Source organism: Amblyomma maculatum, chromosome 3, assembly GCF_055883805.1.
Source record: "Amblyomma maculatum isolate TAMU_Amacu chromosome 3, ASM5588380v1, whole genome shotgun sequence".
In the NCBI taxonomy this organism is placed as follows: domain Eukaryota; kingdom Metazoa; phylum Arthropoda; class Arachnida; order Ixodida; family Ixodidae; genus Amblyomma; species Amblyomma maculatum.
The window spans coordinates 204,448,325-204,462,770 of record NC_139346.1 but is presented as its reverse complement, the minus strand read 5'-3'; the positions used below and the strand labels follow the sequence as shown (position 1 = coordinate 204,462,770).

At 43.2% G+C, this 14,446-nt stretch overlaps 2 protein-coding genes across 4 annotated transcripts in view; one reads left to right on the top strand and one right to left on the bottom strand.

Annotated features, from left to right (window-relative positions):
- Tti1 (Telo2 interacting protein 1) overlaps positions 1–1,465 on the bottom strand; it is a 34,062-nt gene extending 32,597 nt beyond the window's left edge. For all 3 annotated transcript variants that reach the window (XM_084599324.1, XM_084599325.1, XM_084599326.1), the window contains exon 1: positions 1,144–1,465. In XM_084599324.1, coding sequence (XP_084455450.1) covers positions 1,144–1,343 — 200 coding nt within the window. In that variant the 5' untranslated portion in view covers positions 1,344–1,465. The remainder of the gene's footprint in view (positions 1–1,143) is intronic.
- A 27-nt stretch (positions 1,466–1,492) lies between these two features.
- The window catches only part of l(3)80Fg (dnaJ homolog subfamily C member 16 l(3)80Fg), a 30,938-nt gene continuing 17,984 nt past the window's right edge, over positions 1,493–14,446 (top strand). The window contains exons 1-6 of the mRNA XM_084599327.1: positions 1,493–1,727; positions 2,183–2,249; positions 7,751–7,959; positions 10,769–10,902; positions 11,937–12,165; positions 14,046–14,321. Coding sequence (XP_084455453.1) covers positions 1,582–1,727; positions 2,183–2,249; positions 7,751–7,959; positions 10,769–10,902; positions 11,937–12,165; positions 14,046–14,321 — 1,061 coding nt within the window. The 5' untranslated portion in view covers positions 1,493–1,581. The remainder of the gene's footprint in view (positions 1,728–2,182; positions 2,250–7,750; positions 7,960–10,768; positions 10,903–11,936; positions 12,166–14,045; positions 14,322–14,446) is intronic.

Sequence of the window (14,446 nt, the reverse complement as noted above, 5' to 3'; positions counted from 1 at the left end):
CATAATTATTTACAGCAGTTTCGTGCCGCAGTATTGTTTGAAACTACAGTTCTGCAGCTGAACTAGATGGTTCAAGTGCCAGACTAATCAGGATTTCTAACAATCACTGATAGTTCACCGACAAAACAAGCACTGGAGAGGTCTGCGTTTGTTCCGATTGAAAATTTTCGTTCCTTTAGTCGTAGGTCTAGTCGAGTTGCAAAGGATGTTAACTGTCTTTCTTCACAAGCATCCATTCCATCCATTCTTTTACGTAAGGAAGAATTGTACTCTTGAAACACTCATTTACCGACTGCGGTTTTTAACACAGGTTCTATGCGCTCTTCCAACTCTCGAGCAATAGCACAGACTACTAAGAAACAGTAATGTATTGTCTACTAACTTTGTGGCCTCTACGAATGGTTGCAGTTACCTTTACAACATTCTCAATGAACATTATATCTTCTGATGCTTACAGGTCTGCTCTGCCCTGCAGAGCTCGGTGATACGTAAAAAACAAAAAATGTAAATGAAGACTGAATTATGGGAAAGGAAAGCCACAGTATCTATCACACTTCTCGGTAGACGCCTGAGCAGCATCCTAAGGGAAGAGAAGAAGGTGGGAGTGAAAGAAAGAGAGAACGAGGGTCTGTAGTGGAGGGTTACGGGACAATGTGGACCACCTGGGCATCTTTAATGTGCACTGACATCGCACAGCACACCGACGTCTTTTACTTTCCTCCTCAAGCGACGATCCACCGCGGCGGTGAGCGCGTGAACTGCTACAACGAATAGTCCTGCCATAATTACTAACACTTCCATACGAAGCAGTTTATGCTCCAGAGAGTTTGCGAGGTTGATTTTGTACAATCGATAACTATCGATATTCAGAGACCATTTTTGATTGACTATTGATTTTCATCGTGTTCTATATTGCTCATTTTTTCGTTTTGTATTTTCCACTCCTGTTACAGCCCCTTATGGTGGCTGACAGTATTAATAAATGAAATGAAATGATAATTCGATAGTGACTATCGATAGTGACTATAGTGACTAAGTTTTTTCGTCACTAATTCACGCACTGTTGATCTCGAGCTTCACTGTCGCTTTTTTAACGTCATGGCCAGCATAATGCGACGTAGATCAGTACCTAACAACGCTTACTTGTTTTCTTTTTTCAGTACCAACACTAGAGGCAGGAGAAGATATTGGTGGAGCTCCTGACAGGCTTCGTCAGACAGTTGTTCGATGGCGCGTCGGAGAATAGTCACATTTTCCTTCGACTGGTCCTTCAAAAGCTGTATGCAAAGAGGTTTCACTTCATGTAGCGCTTCAGATGTGGCGAGTTTGGCGCTGCGAGGCATTTAGTTCAGCTATTCACAGTTCAAACCCAATCCCTCATTGGCACGCGTACTTTTGTTGACAAGCAGACGTGCAGTAAACCGCCGCTAGGTGCTTTGGGCAGCATGCCACCGATGCCACCCACGTGAGCACACCCAATGCCATCTATCTGTCCCGCACATGTAGTAGGGGCTAGATGGCGCGTCGGAAATTCTCGAGGGCAGCAGCACCCCTTGAGTAGCTCTCCGCTATCTCACAGTAATGCTGCTTTTTTACGCGCTATTTTGCCTAATTACGTCTACTTGTGTTTACAGTGCACTTGTGAACCCGTATGAAACGCTTGGTGTGCCCCGTACTGCAAGCGCTGCGGATATCAAACGCGCTTACAAGCGGCTGGCCAGGGAATGGTAAGTGAATTGGTAGTTGCGGTTCGAGAGGATGGCTGGCTTGCAACTGCCTTTGCTAGTTGTTTACGGCTTTCAAAGCGGTAGTCGAAGTGCACAACCTACTTCAGAGCCGCCAGAAGGATTTGCACAGTGCGTTGAATGCAAACGCCATGAGGAATGTTGAGCATACCTGCATTGAAGGAAATGTCTTCGCAGGCATCCATCAGTCCACCTTAATATTCCAAGAGAAAAAAAACGTGCAACCCGATGTAACGGACTAATTTCGTCTTGTTTTCTACGCAGAGCAACAGTTAACGCAGTGTCCAACGTATTTTTTCCCCGTTCTTTTGATCACAAATAAAATGGACAAGCTAAGATAATCGCCGTATCTGCATAGTCGCGGCGGTGGTTTTAAATGTTATTTATGCGGCAGCTGCAGTCGCTGTCGCTGCTGAGATCTATCCTACATTTTCCAGGCATCCTGACAAAAACAAAGACCCTGTGGCATCCGAAAAGTTCATTGAGATCACCAAAGCTTACGAGGTGAGAAAATGCCCATCGCAACCTCCCAGACTTCGTGCCGCTTGTTGCATGTGGATGCATGATTTGTGCTGGATGGGAGGGTCTTCCTTTTTCATTTTACTACAGGCAAGTAAAAAGGAAACGTTTAAAACTGACGTCTCGTGATTTGGCAAGAAATTAATGGTTTTTCTTTCTCCAACGTAGCAAAATAAACCTGTATGTAAATGCTGTTGTCAGGTTGCTGTACAGGTTTGACTAGTAAACTTAATGAGCTCACAAATTGAAGGTGGAACGAGCTAAAACTAACCGATTTACCAGTCATGCTGTATATGTTATGCTGTCAAACGTGAGCACCAAGCACATAATCCATGCGCCAGTGCAAGTAGTTCAAGCTGCAGTTCCATTAAGGGGCTCCTATTATGGCACCAGCCGTTTCACTCTTCTTGCCTAGCAGTTCATTCCGCATATGTAAAGCTACATGTGCTGCCCACAATGCTGTGAATATATGTACTGGGGCACTGATGCGTGAAAATTTTTAATTTCGTCGAGTTATTGTAATAAGCAGTTTTTTCGCAGCTCTGTTGTTCACATCAAAATTTACTATCTCAACATTACAGTGCATGCTTTCAGCTAGCTTGTTGATCACATAGTCTGTTTCGGTGTGTATACCAGTCTTCTCTTTGGTAGGTCATTATTATTATTATTATTTTTTTTTTTGTCAGTAGCAATCGTACAACATTCAAACCTTTAGTGTCTCTGGAACCACTGCTGGGTCATGCAGAGCAAACCAGCAGATATCACCGTTTTTCCGACTGTGTGACTGCTATATGCGTCTGCAAAAATGTGAATACGCATTTTCATTCTTAGTACACAGATATATAATAGCGGTACTATTTCTTCTGTAATACATGAGGGGTGTTGCAGCAACTACGATGGCTATGAATGACATTCGCATTTGCAATGCATCTGACAATAGAGCTGACTGCTTTCATCTGATGGTGTGACAGGTGTTTAAGCTACGCACTCACTTCTATACAGGCCGTTTGCACTGCGAAGTAAACGTTTGAGCAGTGCTTACTATGTGTGGAAGACTTCAACTGAAAAATGTGTATCCCACTCGCAGTAACTTGGCTCATGATCACTATCAAGCCTTGTGGCCTTCATCCTTTTGCTTGCCTTTTTTTGTGAGCTCTCAAAAACTGTGATGGACTGTAAAAAGTTCCATGACAGCGCAACAAACGAGAGGAAGAGAGCAAGTGGCGGAAGCAGATTCCATGTGGCACCACTTCTCCAGCACCAAAAATATAGTGTCCTGAGAGTGAGGATGATAGCCTTGAGGATTTACTGAAAGGTTCTGAACTCTCGAATAATAAGTTGGATCTGCAGTAACACTAAATTAGAATTCAGAAAGTGGCAATTTCGTTCAGGCTCTTTTACCTGCCAAAGGTTGGAATGTAATAACGATAGAGCTACTGTGATACCGCTTCCAAGACCTCCTGTGCTAATCAGCACAGCAACGAGTAGCAATACTCAAAACTTTTTTATTTCTTTTGGCTGATGACACTGAATGTGATGGTGTATGAGACAAGCAGGTATGGATAGCAGCACATAGACTCGGAATGCCCTAAAAGAGAAGTCCTGAAATTGCTATTTCAATTTCTTCATTGTGTTAGAGCCAGGCAAAGAAATTGTCATTGACAAAATGATGATTCCATGGCTTGGGTGGCTCACCTTTAGGCAGTACACCCCTGGTAAAGCCCACAAGTTTTTTGAGTCCAGCTCTACAAGGCTTACACCTAGGAGGGCAAGTATGTGGCGGAAAATCTGATGCCAAAGTACATGTGTGTCATGCTGAAGTTGTTGTGAGCTTGCTGGCTGGTTTTACTGACATTCTCCATGAGCATGCAACTGGCACCATGCCTGTACATTTATGTTTTACTCTCTACTCCAGCTGACACGAGCTTTTTAAAGAAGTCACAAAAGGAAAAGTAAAAGGAGGAAACTTATGAATCTTGAATCACAAGATTGCATAGAGGTGCTAAGTGTGTGGACAAACGACGTGGTCTGATGGTGACAACCGTTCCTGAGCATGATATTATATCCCTTGTCAATACCGGAAAATAATTGAAGAATGTTGAGCCAGTCGTGGAATCGGGCATGGTCATTGACTACAGCTTTGGAAAAGGGCATCGACTACAGTACCCAGGCGACGCCTGACTACCCTGCCTCTGGAAAGGGCTCAAGTGGTACAGGAAAGTGGCCGTGAAACTCGTTGTTGGAACTGCCCGTTATAAACACATGGATCATTCGTTCAATGCTTGACAGCGGAACGTTGCCAGTCATTGAATTTTACAAGGAGTTGGCATGCTGTGTCTTCACACAGTTCAGATTGAGACTGAAATGACGCAAAGAAAGAATTGTGTCCATATGCTGGAGAGGGCTGATGGGCCTGCACAGACCACCCAAGGCGATGCAGGGGATGCTACATATTGCAAGAGCTCGCAGAAGGCCAAAGTCGTCAAGGCTGATGGCGACAAAAATAGCCACATTTTGCACAAATCGCCCAGAGAAACCATTTACATGTTTATTTTGTTTCAATGTCCTGTGCAAGTAAACCGCCTGAAAATAAGCTGCATTTTGGTGATTGTAACATTAAGACTCGTTTAGTGGTAAATTCAAATATTTTTCTCAGAAAAGTGTTATGAAAGTGCTTGAATAAAAAAACATTTATGACCTTGTTATCAAGCCTTCATGCTCAGAAATAGATTGAGCCTGAAAATTTATTCTGCAGTATTATTTGCTGTTTAATTATACAGGAGAACCAGTGGGTGGGTATGAAAGGTAGCAGGCAACGGTTAAAAAGCAAACATTGTATTAGCAAGTTTGTCCAGCAAAAGAAAGGAAACTGTGGTGCTTAAGAGTAACAATGGCATCAGACTATCTACACCTCTTAGTCTCATTCTATTCTTAACAAGAAGCAAAGTTTTTTTGGCTAAAGAAAGACTCCTCATTTTTCAAGGACAGTCATGGAACTATAGGAAAACACCTGTGCATTCGTGATCAGGATGACGCTAACAGCATCATGGAAACGAATGACTAGGCCAGGTGCCATACCCTATAAGGAATTATTGTCCATTATACTTTTTGGGGCTCATTCAGTTTTCTGGCATAAGTCTCTGTTGTTTGACTACATAGCAGTGGTGTTCAAGTGTCCGAAAGGAAAGACTGGACAATGGCTAAATCTCACAGCTAAGGGCGAGCTGGCAGGCACGGCAAGTGGTGAACAATATCATCGACGTGGGTACCCACCACTCTCTCATATCTGTTATTGGTCCCACACTGCTTTCCTCTTATTCTTATGACACACCAGAGAGAATAGAAAATGAATGATGGATCCCCTTTATAAAAAATGGAACAACGTTTAAGTAACTGCACCAGCAGTGCACAGGGCAAAGTGACTCAAGGGGTGGCTTTTGTGATAGAAGGTTTGAGATAAGCCGCACAAAGTATGAAAGTGTCACTGCCTTAATGCTTGATATTATTGCAAACATTTATTGCTATCATCAACTGAGATATGGCACTAGTTTGTTTGCTGTTGTCATTAGTAGCAACAAGTCATTTTCCTGTGCTTTTGACATGATGGCCGAGAGTTAACATACTTTGTCACTTGATGGTGATAATTAGGGCTTTACCTCCTGATAGAGGTCAGTGATGCCTCTTTTGGCACAACTTTAAGTTAATGACTTGTAGTGCCACCATTGGCACTTAGCTCTTTTGCATAAATATGTTATTTGTGCAAGTATCGAATACACAAATATTGGATTCATGTTCTATTCGATGCAGTTTTGAAGGAGCACTATTTACACACCCCTATAGTTTTTTATCTATAGTATCTATTTTTTTCTTAAGAGGTTTATATTAAAGGGCGCTAGCATCAGATACGTTGGCACGCAGACTGAACTAACTACACTCTGTGACTCATCATTTCAACGTGACAGCATTTGAGGCCCCGTTCCTCACAAAATCTGGCATCTTTATTGCGAGCAAAAAAACATGAGCATGACATTGGTAGATGCTAGTTGCCATTTTACATGGCCATGCACTAACTGTTCATGTTGTGTGACATGAGACCACTTGATATGGCCGAATTGGCAGGCACTGCCAACTTGGGCTTCACCAGTACCCTTGAATCACGTCATGCATGCTGCCCCTAAGCCACACAGGCATTTTGTATGGCTTGGTTAAAGCAGCGCATTATATATATGCCAGGTGGTCTTTATATAATGTGGGATCTTGCAACTGTATGCAAAAGGTTATATGTTAGATAATAAGAGGCACATATTAAGCAATTACTGAATAAGCAAGTAAAAAAGTGCATGTAAAAGATAACCTGCTTCAGGAATCGGCAAGCAAAAGCCGTCAACACTGTCACGTTAAAGGCTTGAGTGTCCCCTAAAGCTTTATGGTTGGGTTTGAATTAAATGGGCAGTTTTAAATGTATGCTAGTCATAATATTGTCACGTACACGGTGACGATCCGCGCTAGTGTAAGCCTCGAGCAGTTGACGATGGAATTCCCGCCACGATGTTAACACTTGCTCTCGGTTCTCGAACCAGATTCGGGCGCCGTCCTCAAGGCTGAAGTAGACGTTCCTTAGTTTGGCAGCATCGTCCCACTGGTTGAAAGCAGCGACACGTTCAAACTGAAGGAACCAGTCCTCCATATCCTGAAAGAGGTCCCCATGGAAAGACTTTGGTACCCGAGGGGCCTGCAAGGTGTAGTTACAGGCCGGTGCGATGCCCGTTACGTGCTGAGCAGAAGCACTGGATGTCATGGCAGCTGCTAATGGCTGAAGCTCCGGAGGCAGTCCCTAGAGCCGTCGACTGGCGCGATGCACTGGGATGTCCAACGGCACAGGGCTTGCGCGACATCTTGCAGATGGAGACTCTTGCATAGGCGATCGTTTTATCCAGCACCTCCACCAGAATGTCACGTACACGGTGACTAAGGATACCAATGATAGCAGGGGGTAGCCCAGACACAACAACACAGCAGCACAGACGCAAACGCGCAAGCGACACTTTGTCGTCATTTTCAACTTCGTCCTCCTTTCACACCTCAGTCGTGCGCCACCTGGCAACGCTAGGTGGCAATATAGAATAGAACAGGTACTGTGGCGCCCTCTTTAGATTGGCTGGTGCCAAGATTAATGCACTGACATCTGGACCAAAATTATTTCAGAAAAAACCTCAATGGCATCTTCAGTGCTATAGTGTTGAATTGTGTTAAAGCAGACAAACTCTAATTGATAAAAATGACACCTAAATAGGTGCCTACTGTCTATTGCTATTGCATAGAGTTTTAGGATTATGGCAAATATAAAAAAAATTACCAATCGGTGAGTTTCTTTTCACTTTCAGCGTTTACTTTTCTTACCAAACCTGTCTTTAGTCTGCTCACTGTGTTCATTTTTCCGTCTCTTGCAATGCAGTAGCTTAAAAATTGTTTTATGCCGATTGCAGCTGCTGACTGATCCTGAACGGAAAGAAAATTTTGACAAGTATGGCCAAACCGAAGACACACCAAATTTCCGGAGGCAGCCTGACTACAGCCAGTTCAATAGATTTGATTTTGATCCTTTTGAGTCTACAGTGTTCTCTAAGGGGAACATGAAGTTTAAGTTTAGTTTTAACCAAGGTTCTGTATTCCACAAGGCTACGATCACTCTCAAGTGAGTTGGAAATTATCTGCCATCATAGGACTATGCAATTCCAGATGTGAAACATATTCCTTGAGTAGCATGCTTGGTAGCTCAGGTAGCTTTTTGTGTGTGCTTGTCACCGTTTTGCTGGAGCGGTGTCTCTGCCAATCTTGAGTCTCACCTGAGTAACTATACATGCAACTGGGGAGCAGACATGTTCTTGGCTGGAAAATGATTATAGCAAGTGCTTCAGATACAAACAAGACGTAAACAAGGTAGAAACATTTAATTTGCCTGATATGATTACATTCTGATGTGAAATGAACGTGGTATTGCTTACGTCCGCAAAATAATTTGTCAGATTTCATCTCACCTCTTTCACTTTTGGTTTTGACAGCCAAGCAGTGGCTATGACATTAAACATTCACATAGGTCACGGTAGGCATGAGAAAAGTTTGCGATCTAATCCGTGTTATGCCTAGATTATTCCACTGCAGGAATGCACGCTTGTTGAACCATGTTCGGTTGCCACAAACAATACAGTTTTTTTTAGGGAACTTATGCGTGTGCTCTGTGCTGTCATGCAAGACAGCGAGTAATGGCACATGGTAACTGAAGTAAAATGCATAGATAAGGCTGGTTACATCAAGTCGTGCAAAGATATATAATCAATGCAAGATGCGCTTCTGGTAATAGCTTTCATGCTGTCTGTCCTTTTTCATGGTCAGTGTTCTTGGTTGTCACTTCCGAAGGTGATAGTGTTCTTGGTGATCGGCAGCAGTACTCGTGGAAGGTTCCGCCAGTTACGACGCCATTATGCGAGGTCATAGCATCTTAGTAACATAATTGGTTGTTAATTAGTGGAATATACAAAACGAAAACGGTCATTCAAGCACAAGTTCTACGTCACCTGAGTATTTAGCCACCTTTTAGACAATTCAAAACATGAATTGCGGTGTGGCACCGGATGTCGCCACTTGTCCGAAAGGTGGCTGAAAACGTGGATCGCACTGTGGTGGCAATACTTGACGCCGGGTTGCCCGTGCTAGAAACTCTCCCAGACTAACAATCTTGTGCCTTCACAATGTCATTACTGTGGGTAGTAAATAAAAAGTCTGTTAGCAGTTAATACAGCTTTGCTTTTGAGATATTGTTGATTACAGCATTGCACAAGAATATTTTAAACTCTTCTTAGAGTCCCCATAGCACTTATGGAGGTCCTTCAGGCTCGGTGGATGGAACTGTGACGGACAGTGGGAGTTGAAAACGTAACCGTTAAATGCATTCTTGCATTAAATAAAAAGATACATCACTGATACATTGTTTTCACTCACGACAAAGCATCATAGCTCGAATCACAACAAATGAAGAAGCAGCGATTTTAGTTTCTTCATGTCTCATGTGACCTATGCTGACATCATGGCTATCACTTGGCTGTTGAGCTGAAATAGATAACTAAAGGAACTTAAATATATATTATTTAGTGGTCGTAAGGGAATACAATGTGGTGATTCATGTATAGTAATGTCTTACATGTAGCAAAAACTCGTTGCTACGCCTTTTAAAAAATTCCAGAAAAAACATATTATCCGGGAAAACGTATGATCCGAACTGCCTGATATTTAAAAATATTAACTGCTGAATGAGGTACAAATGCATTTAGAATTAAGACTCACTGCATAAAAGTGTAGGTTAGCATTTATAGACAGGAAGTATGCACAGATGTTTTAGCAGAATTCAGTCCGTATTTGGGTTGTCCGAAGAGAGGCAAGTTAGCAACGGATCTGGTTCGCAGAGGGAATGAAGAGCCGAGATCACATCCTTAATTGTTTCAGGGTGCTTCTCCCCCTTACACCAGTGAGATGTGGAGAAGCCATCGCGGGAATGGGGGGGGGGGATTCTTTGCCATAGAATCGTTGGAACGCGCGATAATGCAAACACCTTTTGAAGCAAACGGTGCTTAAAGCCGGCCTCTTAATCGCGCCTGGCCGCGCACTTTCGTTGATGACCTACCGGTGGAAGGATTGACGACTCTCACAAAAAAAAAAACTCCGCATAATTTGTTTTTTATTTGGAAACCCGTAGCGCCCGTCCGACGTCATAGCCTTTCATGGACATTGGCTGGTACCGCGCCGACAGAAATAATTATCCGTATTTCCAAATTAACGCGTATTTAGTTGCACGCTTCAGAGGTTGCGTGGAAGTGAACAGGCAGCCGACGCCGCGCCGGGCATGGTGCCATTTGGAATTATCAAGCTTTCACTGTAGTTGTAGTTATTAAATGGTTCATCCCCATGCCCCTAAGACAACGCAAAAGAAGCCACCATGTTTCTCCTCATAAAGTCATGTTTCCGCGGGAACAGGCGCCTCGTATGTTGACTTTCTTTGATGTTTCGCCCCGTTGCACCTAAGCACTGTAGGAAAGCAGCTGCGGCGGGTGACCGCCGCTGATCAGCTTTTCACGTCGCGAGCGCTCGTTAGCATATATCCGGTTAATCGCAAAATGTATTATAGACCAAAGGTTGTCGCAATTTTGAACGTAGCAACCGGAAAGTCGTGTTATCCGGGAACATATTAACCGGGAGAAAAATTGTGTAACTCTATGACAGATGTTTTACTGTCCGTAGTTTTGAGCGTTTGAAACAGGAAATCGTATGAACTGGGATCGTATAAACGGGGTTCTGCTAATTACAAAAAAAAAAACAGTAACATGCAGCCAAGTGTTGTCTGTATGCTTTAAATTTCATGAAACATTTACCTTTGAGAAACAAGGTGTAGCCAGCAATCGGAGTCTGCATGTATTGGTGTAACTTCATCTACGTTTATCTGTTTCTCTCAGGGCTTATGAAAATAGGGTGGTCCCAGACAGTAACTACAAGCCATACCTGATACTCTTTTATGGAGACCTTTGCTTTCCTTGCCTTCATGTAGAGCCTATATGGCAGCGAATAGTCCAAGAAATGGAACCTCTAGGTATGTATGGGCATCTAAAATATTGTTCATTTGTGCCTTTGCATGTTATAGTTACATGGTACGTTCTGTAGTCATGTTTTATGCATTATCGTGAAAATGTTTTGTGAATGAACGAAATGTTTTAGGCATGAAACAATATCTCCTCTCAGCACATTTATTTGCCTCCATTGGTTAAGGCACGTGGTTGTTGTAACAGAATCCACGATTGGCAGATTTTGGTAATCCAGGAGTAATGCACGAGAGAGTGATTGAAAAAAAAAATTTTTTCTTTTCTTTGTAAAAGGGAAAATATGTTGTGTGTAAGGTTGTAAAGGGCATTCCAGCCTTACCGTGGTGGCTAAGCAACCAGAGAACACTGGACATATTATCTCAAGGACGTAGGTTAGATCACAGATATGATGACTGCTTTTTGACGGAGGTGAAAAGCAAGACACCAGTGTTTGTGTGATGTCAGTGCATGTTATAGAACCCCAGATGGTCGAAATTTCTCGAGTCCTCCACTGTGGCATCCCTTGTAGCCTGAATCACTTCGTGGTGTTAAACCCTACAAACCGAACAATAAGGTGTTTAGATCCTTGTTACATGTTTAATTCATTAGTATGTATTGCTATATTTATTCGATTGTGGCACCAGGGAATCACTTGCTAGATAGGCTTGTCTTGCCTGCTGTTATGTTTGTGTTTTGAGGCTTATTGTACATCTTCAGCATAAGCGATATGATAACCCAGGGACGAATTTTGCTTCATTACCTGCTCCTTAGAAGTGTACTTGTTTTGGATACACAGCTGTCTTTTATTATTGTTATTATTTATTTTTTTTTTGTAGGCCTGTGGATTTGTGCGCCTATCATTCGTGTATAGTAAGTGATGCTACCTGCGCTATCTTGCATCAGACCGCGCATTCTGATGTTGGCTTGCACAAGGGTTAAACCTGTGCCATCTGAATGAGCTCCCTGCACTTTTAAAGAATTTGAAGGCTTGGAAGCATAGAATATTGGTTTTCCTCTGTGGTAATGCTTTTCTTTTCTTTTGCAGGTGTAGGTTTTGCTACCATTCATGCACAGCATGAGGCTGGCCTAGCACACAAGCTTGGTGTTGGCAGTCTGCCATACCTAATAGGTCTTGTGGAAGGACGGGTTGTTCACTATCGCCAGGACCAATTGAGCCTGGTGAATGCCATTGACTTCTGCCGCCGCCTCTTTCCTAGAGACACAGTTACTGTCCTGGAGGATATGACATCTTTTGATGACTTCCTTTCAGGGTGGTAGGTTTGACTTCTTATCCACTTTTGTTTTGAAGTTTACTTCATTGCACCTATGTGTATTATCTTATATGCATATTTTCGGTTCATTACTTTTTTGTACATGCAACAGGGTGGTACTGTGTTTCCAGAGGCAGACACCGTTCAAATGTCGGTTATGACAGCAGTCTTGTTTGCTAATGCTGTGTAGAAAAAAGGGCCTTGCAATGGTCCTTGCACGGCAAGGATGTTGGCAGCCATAACATAACAATCTGTTATGGTGGCTCAGTAGCGGAGGTGTTGAGTATAAGATTGCTTGTTTAATCATGGGCCGCAGCAATTACATGTTGAGGGAGGCTAAATGCAAAGTGTGCTTGTGCAGTAAGTGCTTTAGAATACCTGGTTACTAAAACTTCTCTGGAGCTTCGCACTGTGTTTTGTGTCACATTCCAGGAGTGCTTTGGCTTTTTAGTATAGTAAGAGGGGTTCGATGTCCGAAAGCTTTATGTGAGCTATCAGAGATGCTGTTCAGAGGTCTCCAATTCAATTTCCACTATATCATATGGGATTGTTTGACATGTGTTCACATTCCACAGCACGAGGGCTGTGTCCATCAATATGTGGCTTGTCATGGCCAGGATTAGAGACCTTGCGATGCCATAGGCACTGAGCCGCAGTTTCTGGCACTTTTAAGCACTAAAAAATGCTTTCATAAATCTCTATAGTGTACCAGTATATTTATTCAAGTACAGTCTTTGCCAAAAGTAACCAGGCTGCTTGTTCCGCTTTTCAGTCAGATAATAGAGAATTCGTACCACTTCTTAACCTGTAAATCTGTGCAAAACTAAAGGCAAGCTCCTGTCCTCACTCCTTAACAATTTGTGATTCTTTGGGACTCAATGATGGCTTTAGGATACAAGCGAGAAGAGAAGCGTGCAGCCTGGTTACGTTTGACAAAGACTACATAAAGGCTGGTCATGAAATGTAAGCTGGCTTCATGAGGTAGGAGTGTAACAAGGGCTAGAAATTTTTTGAACACTCTTAGGTTTTTGGAAGGAAGCAAAATTTGAAAACAGACGCATATTTTGAAGATGTGATCATAAGGAATGTGCTTGCTGTGGATGTGACTAGCTGCTGAGAGATGGCTCATACTTTTTATTATTTCCTTTTCATTTTCATTGGGGGAGGTAAAGTATATACCTAATATTTGATCCTGGATGTTGCACTTGTCCCGGACTGCCGAGTGACGAGACCAGCGACTAGTGTGCCTCCAACATAGGCAACCCAAATAAGAAGCTCTTTTGCTGCTTGCAGGCAGAAAGTATACATGTTCAAAGGTGCTGCTGCTCCTAAAGCCCTACCCTTGCTCTTAGCCCCTTATTGTAACTAGGAACTGAAAGAAAGGGTGGTAGCCATTACAGCATCTTGCCACCATATTTTGCCGAGACAGGACCTTGCAACAAGGCCCAGTCTCTGGAACATGCTATGCCGGTACTGCATAGGGTTTCATGCCTACGTCTGCTCCTGACCATGGGAGAGAGTGCATATTTTGTGTCTCAAGTTTTGCAGCCGACCTATGCGAGCAAGTACAGTATAGTATGCTTCTGTCTCTGCATAACAATAAATTATAGTGCCACGGGGTGGTCTTTTCACTTCTATTTTTGGTAAGAAGACATTACATTAGTGTAACTATGATGTGTGTGCGTTCCCTGTGTGCCATTGTTTATTGCCAGTTTCATCATCGTTCATCTTCCATACAAAAGTTAATTGCAATATACCCATGCACTTCGTACTTAGTTTAGTGAATTTGTTGATACTTTAGTTTAGTGAATTCGTTGATACTTTGACATTATTGGCTCAGTGCATTGTGTTTTGTGAACAAACCTCCGTACTGCTCTGCCCAGGTCTGATAACCGGGTGCGTGCAGTTGTGTTTAGCCCATCGGCATCAGTGCGGCTTCGCTACCTCCTGGCAGCCTTCCAGTTTCGGGAGCGTGTTCGCTTTGGCTATGTGCGGCTGGGGCCGCCTGAGACAGAGCCTCTGCGCCGGCGTCATGCTGGCGTTGGTGTTCGCCAGGAGTCCTTGCTGATCTTCAACGAACATACCAGCACCCCTGTGGCACTTCTTAGTATGGCTGAACTGGACCCGCAGTCTCTCCGAGATGTGTTGAGGGCCAATCGGTGAGTCTTGCACATCTTGCTAAGCGGCCAAAAGTGTTGGAGGTGAAAGCAGGTATTTGAGGCTGACATACACAAAACAGGCAACTTATATTGCTGCATTGTTCTACTTGGTCCTTATTCCTAGT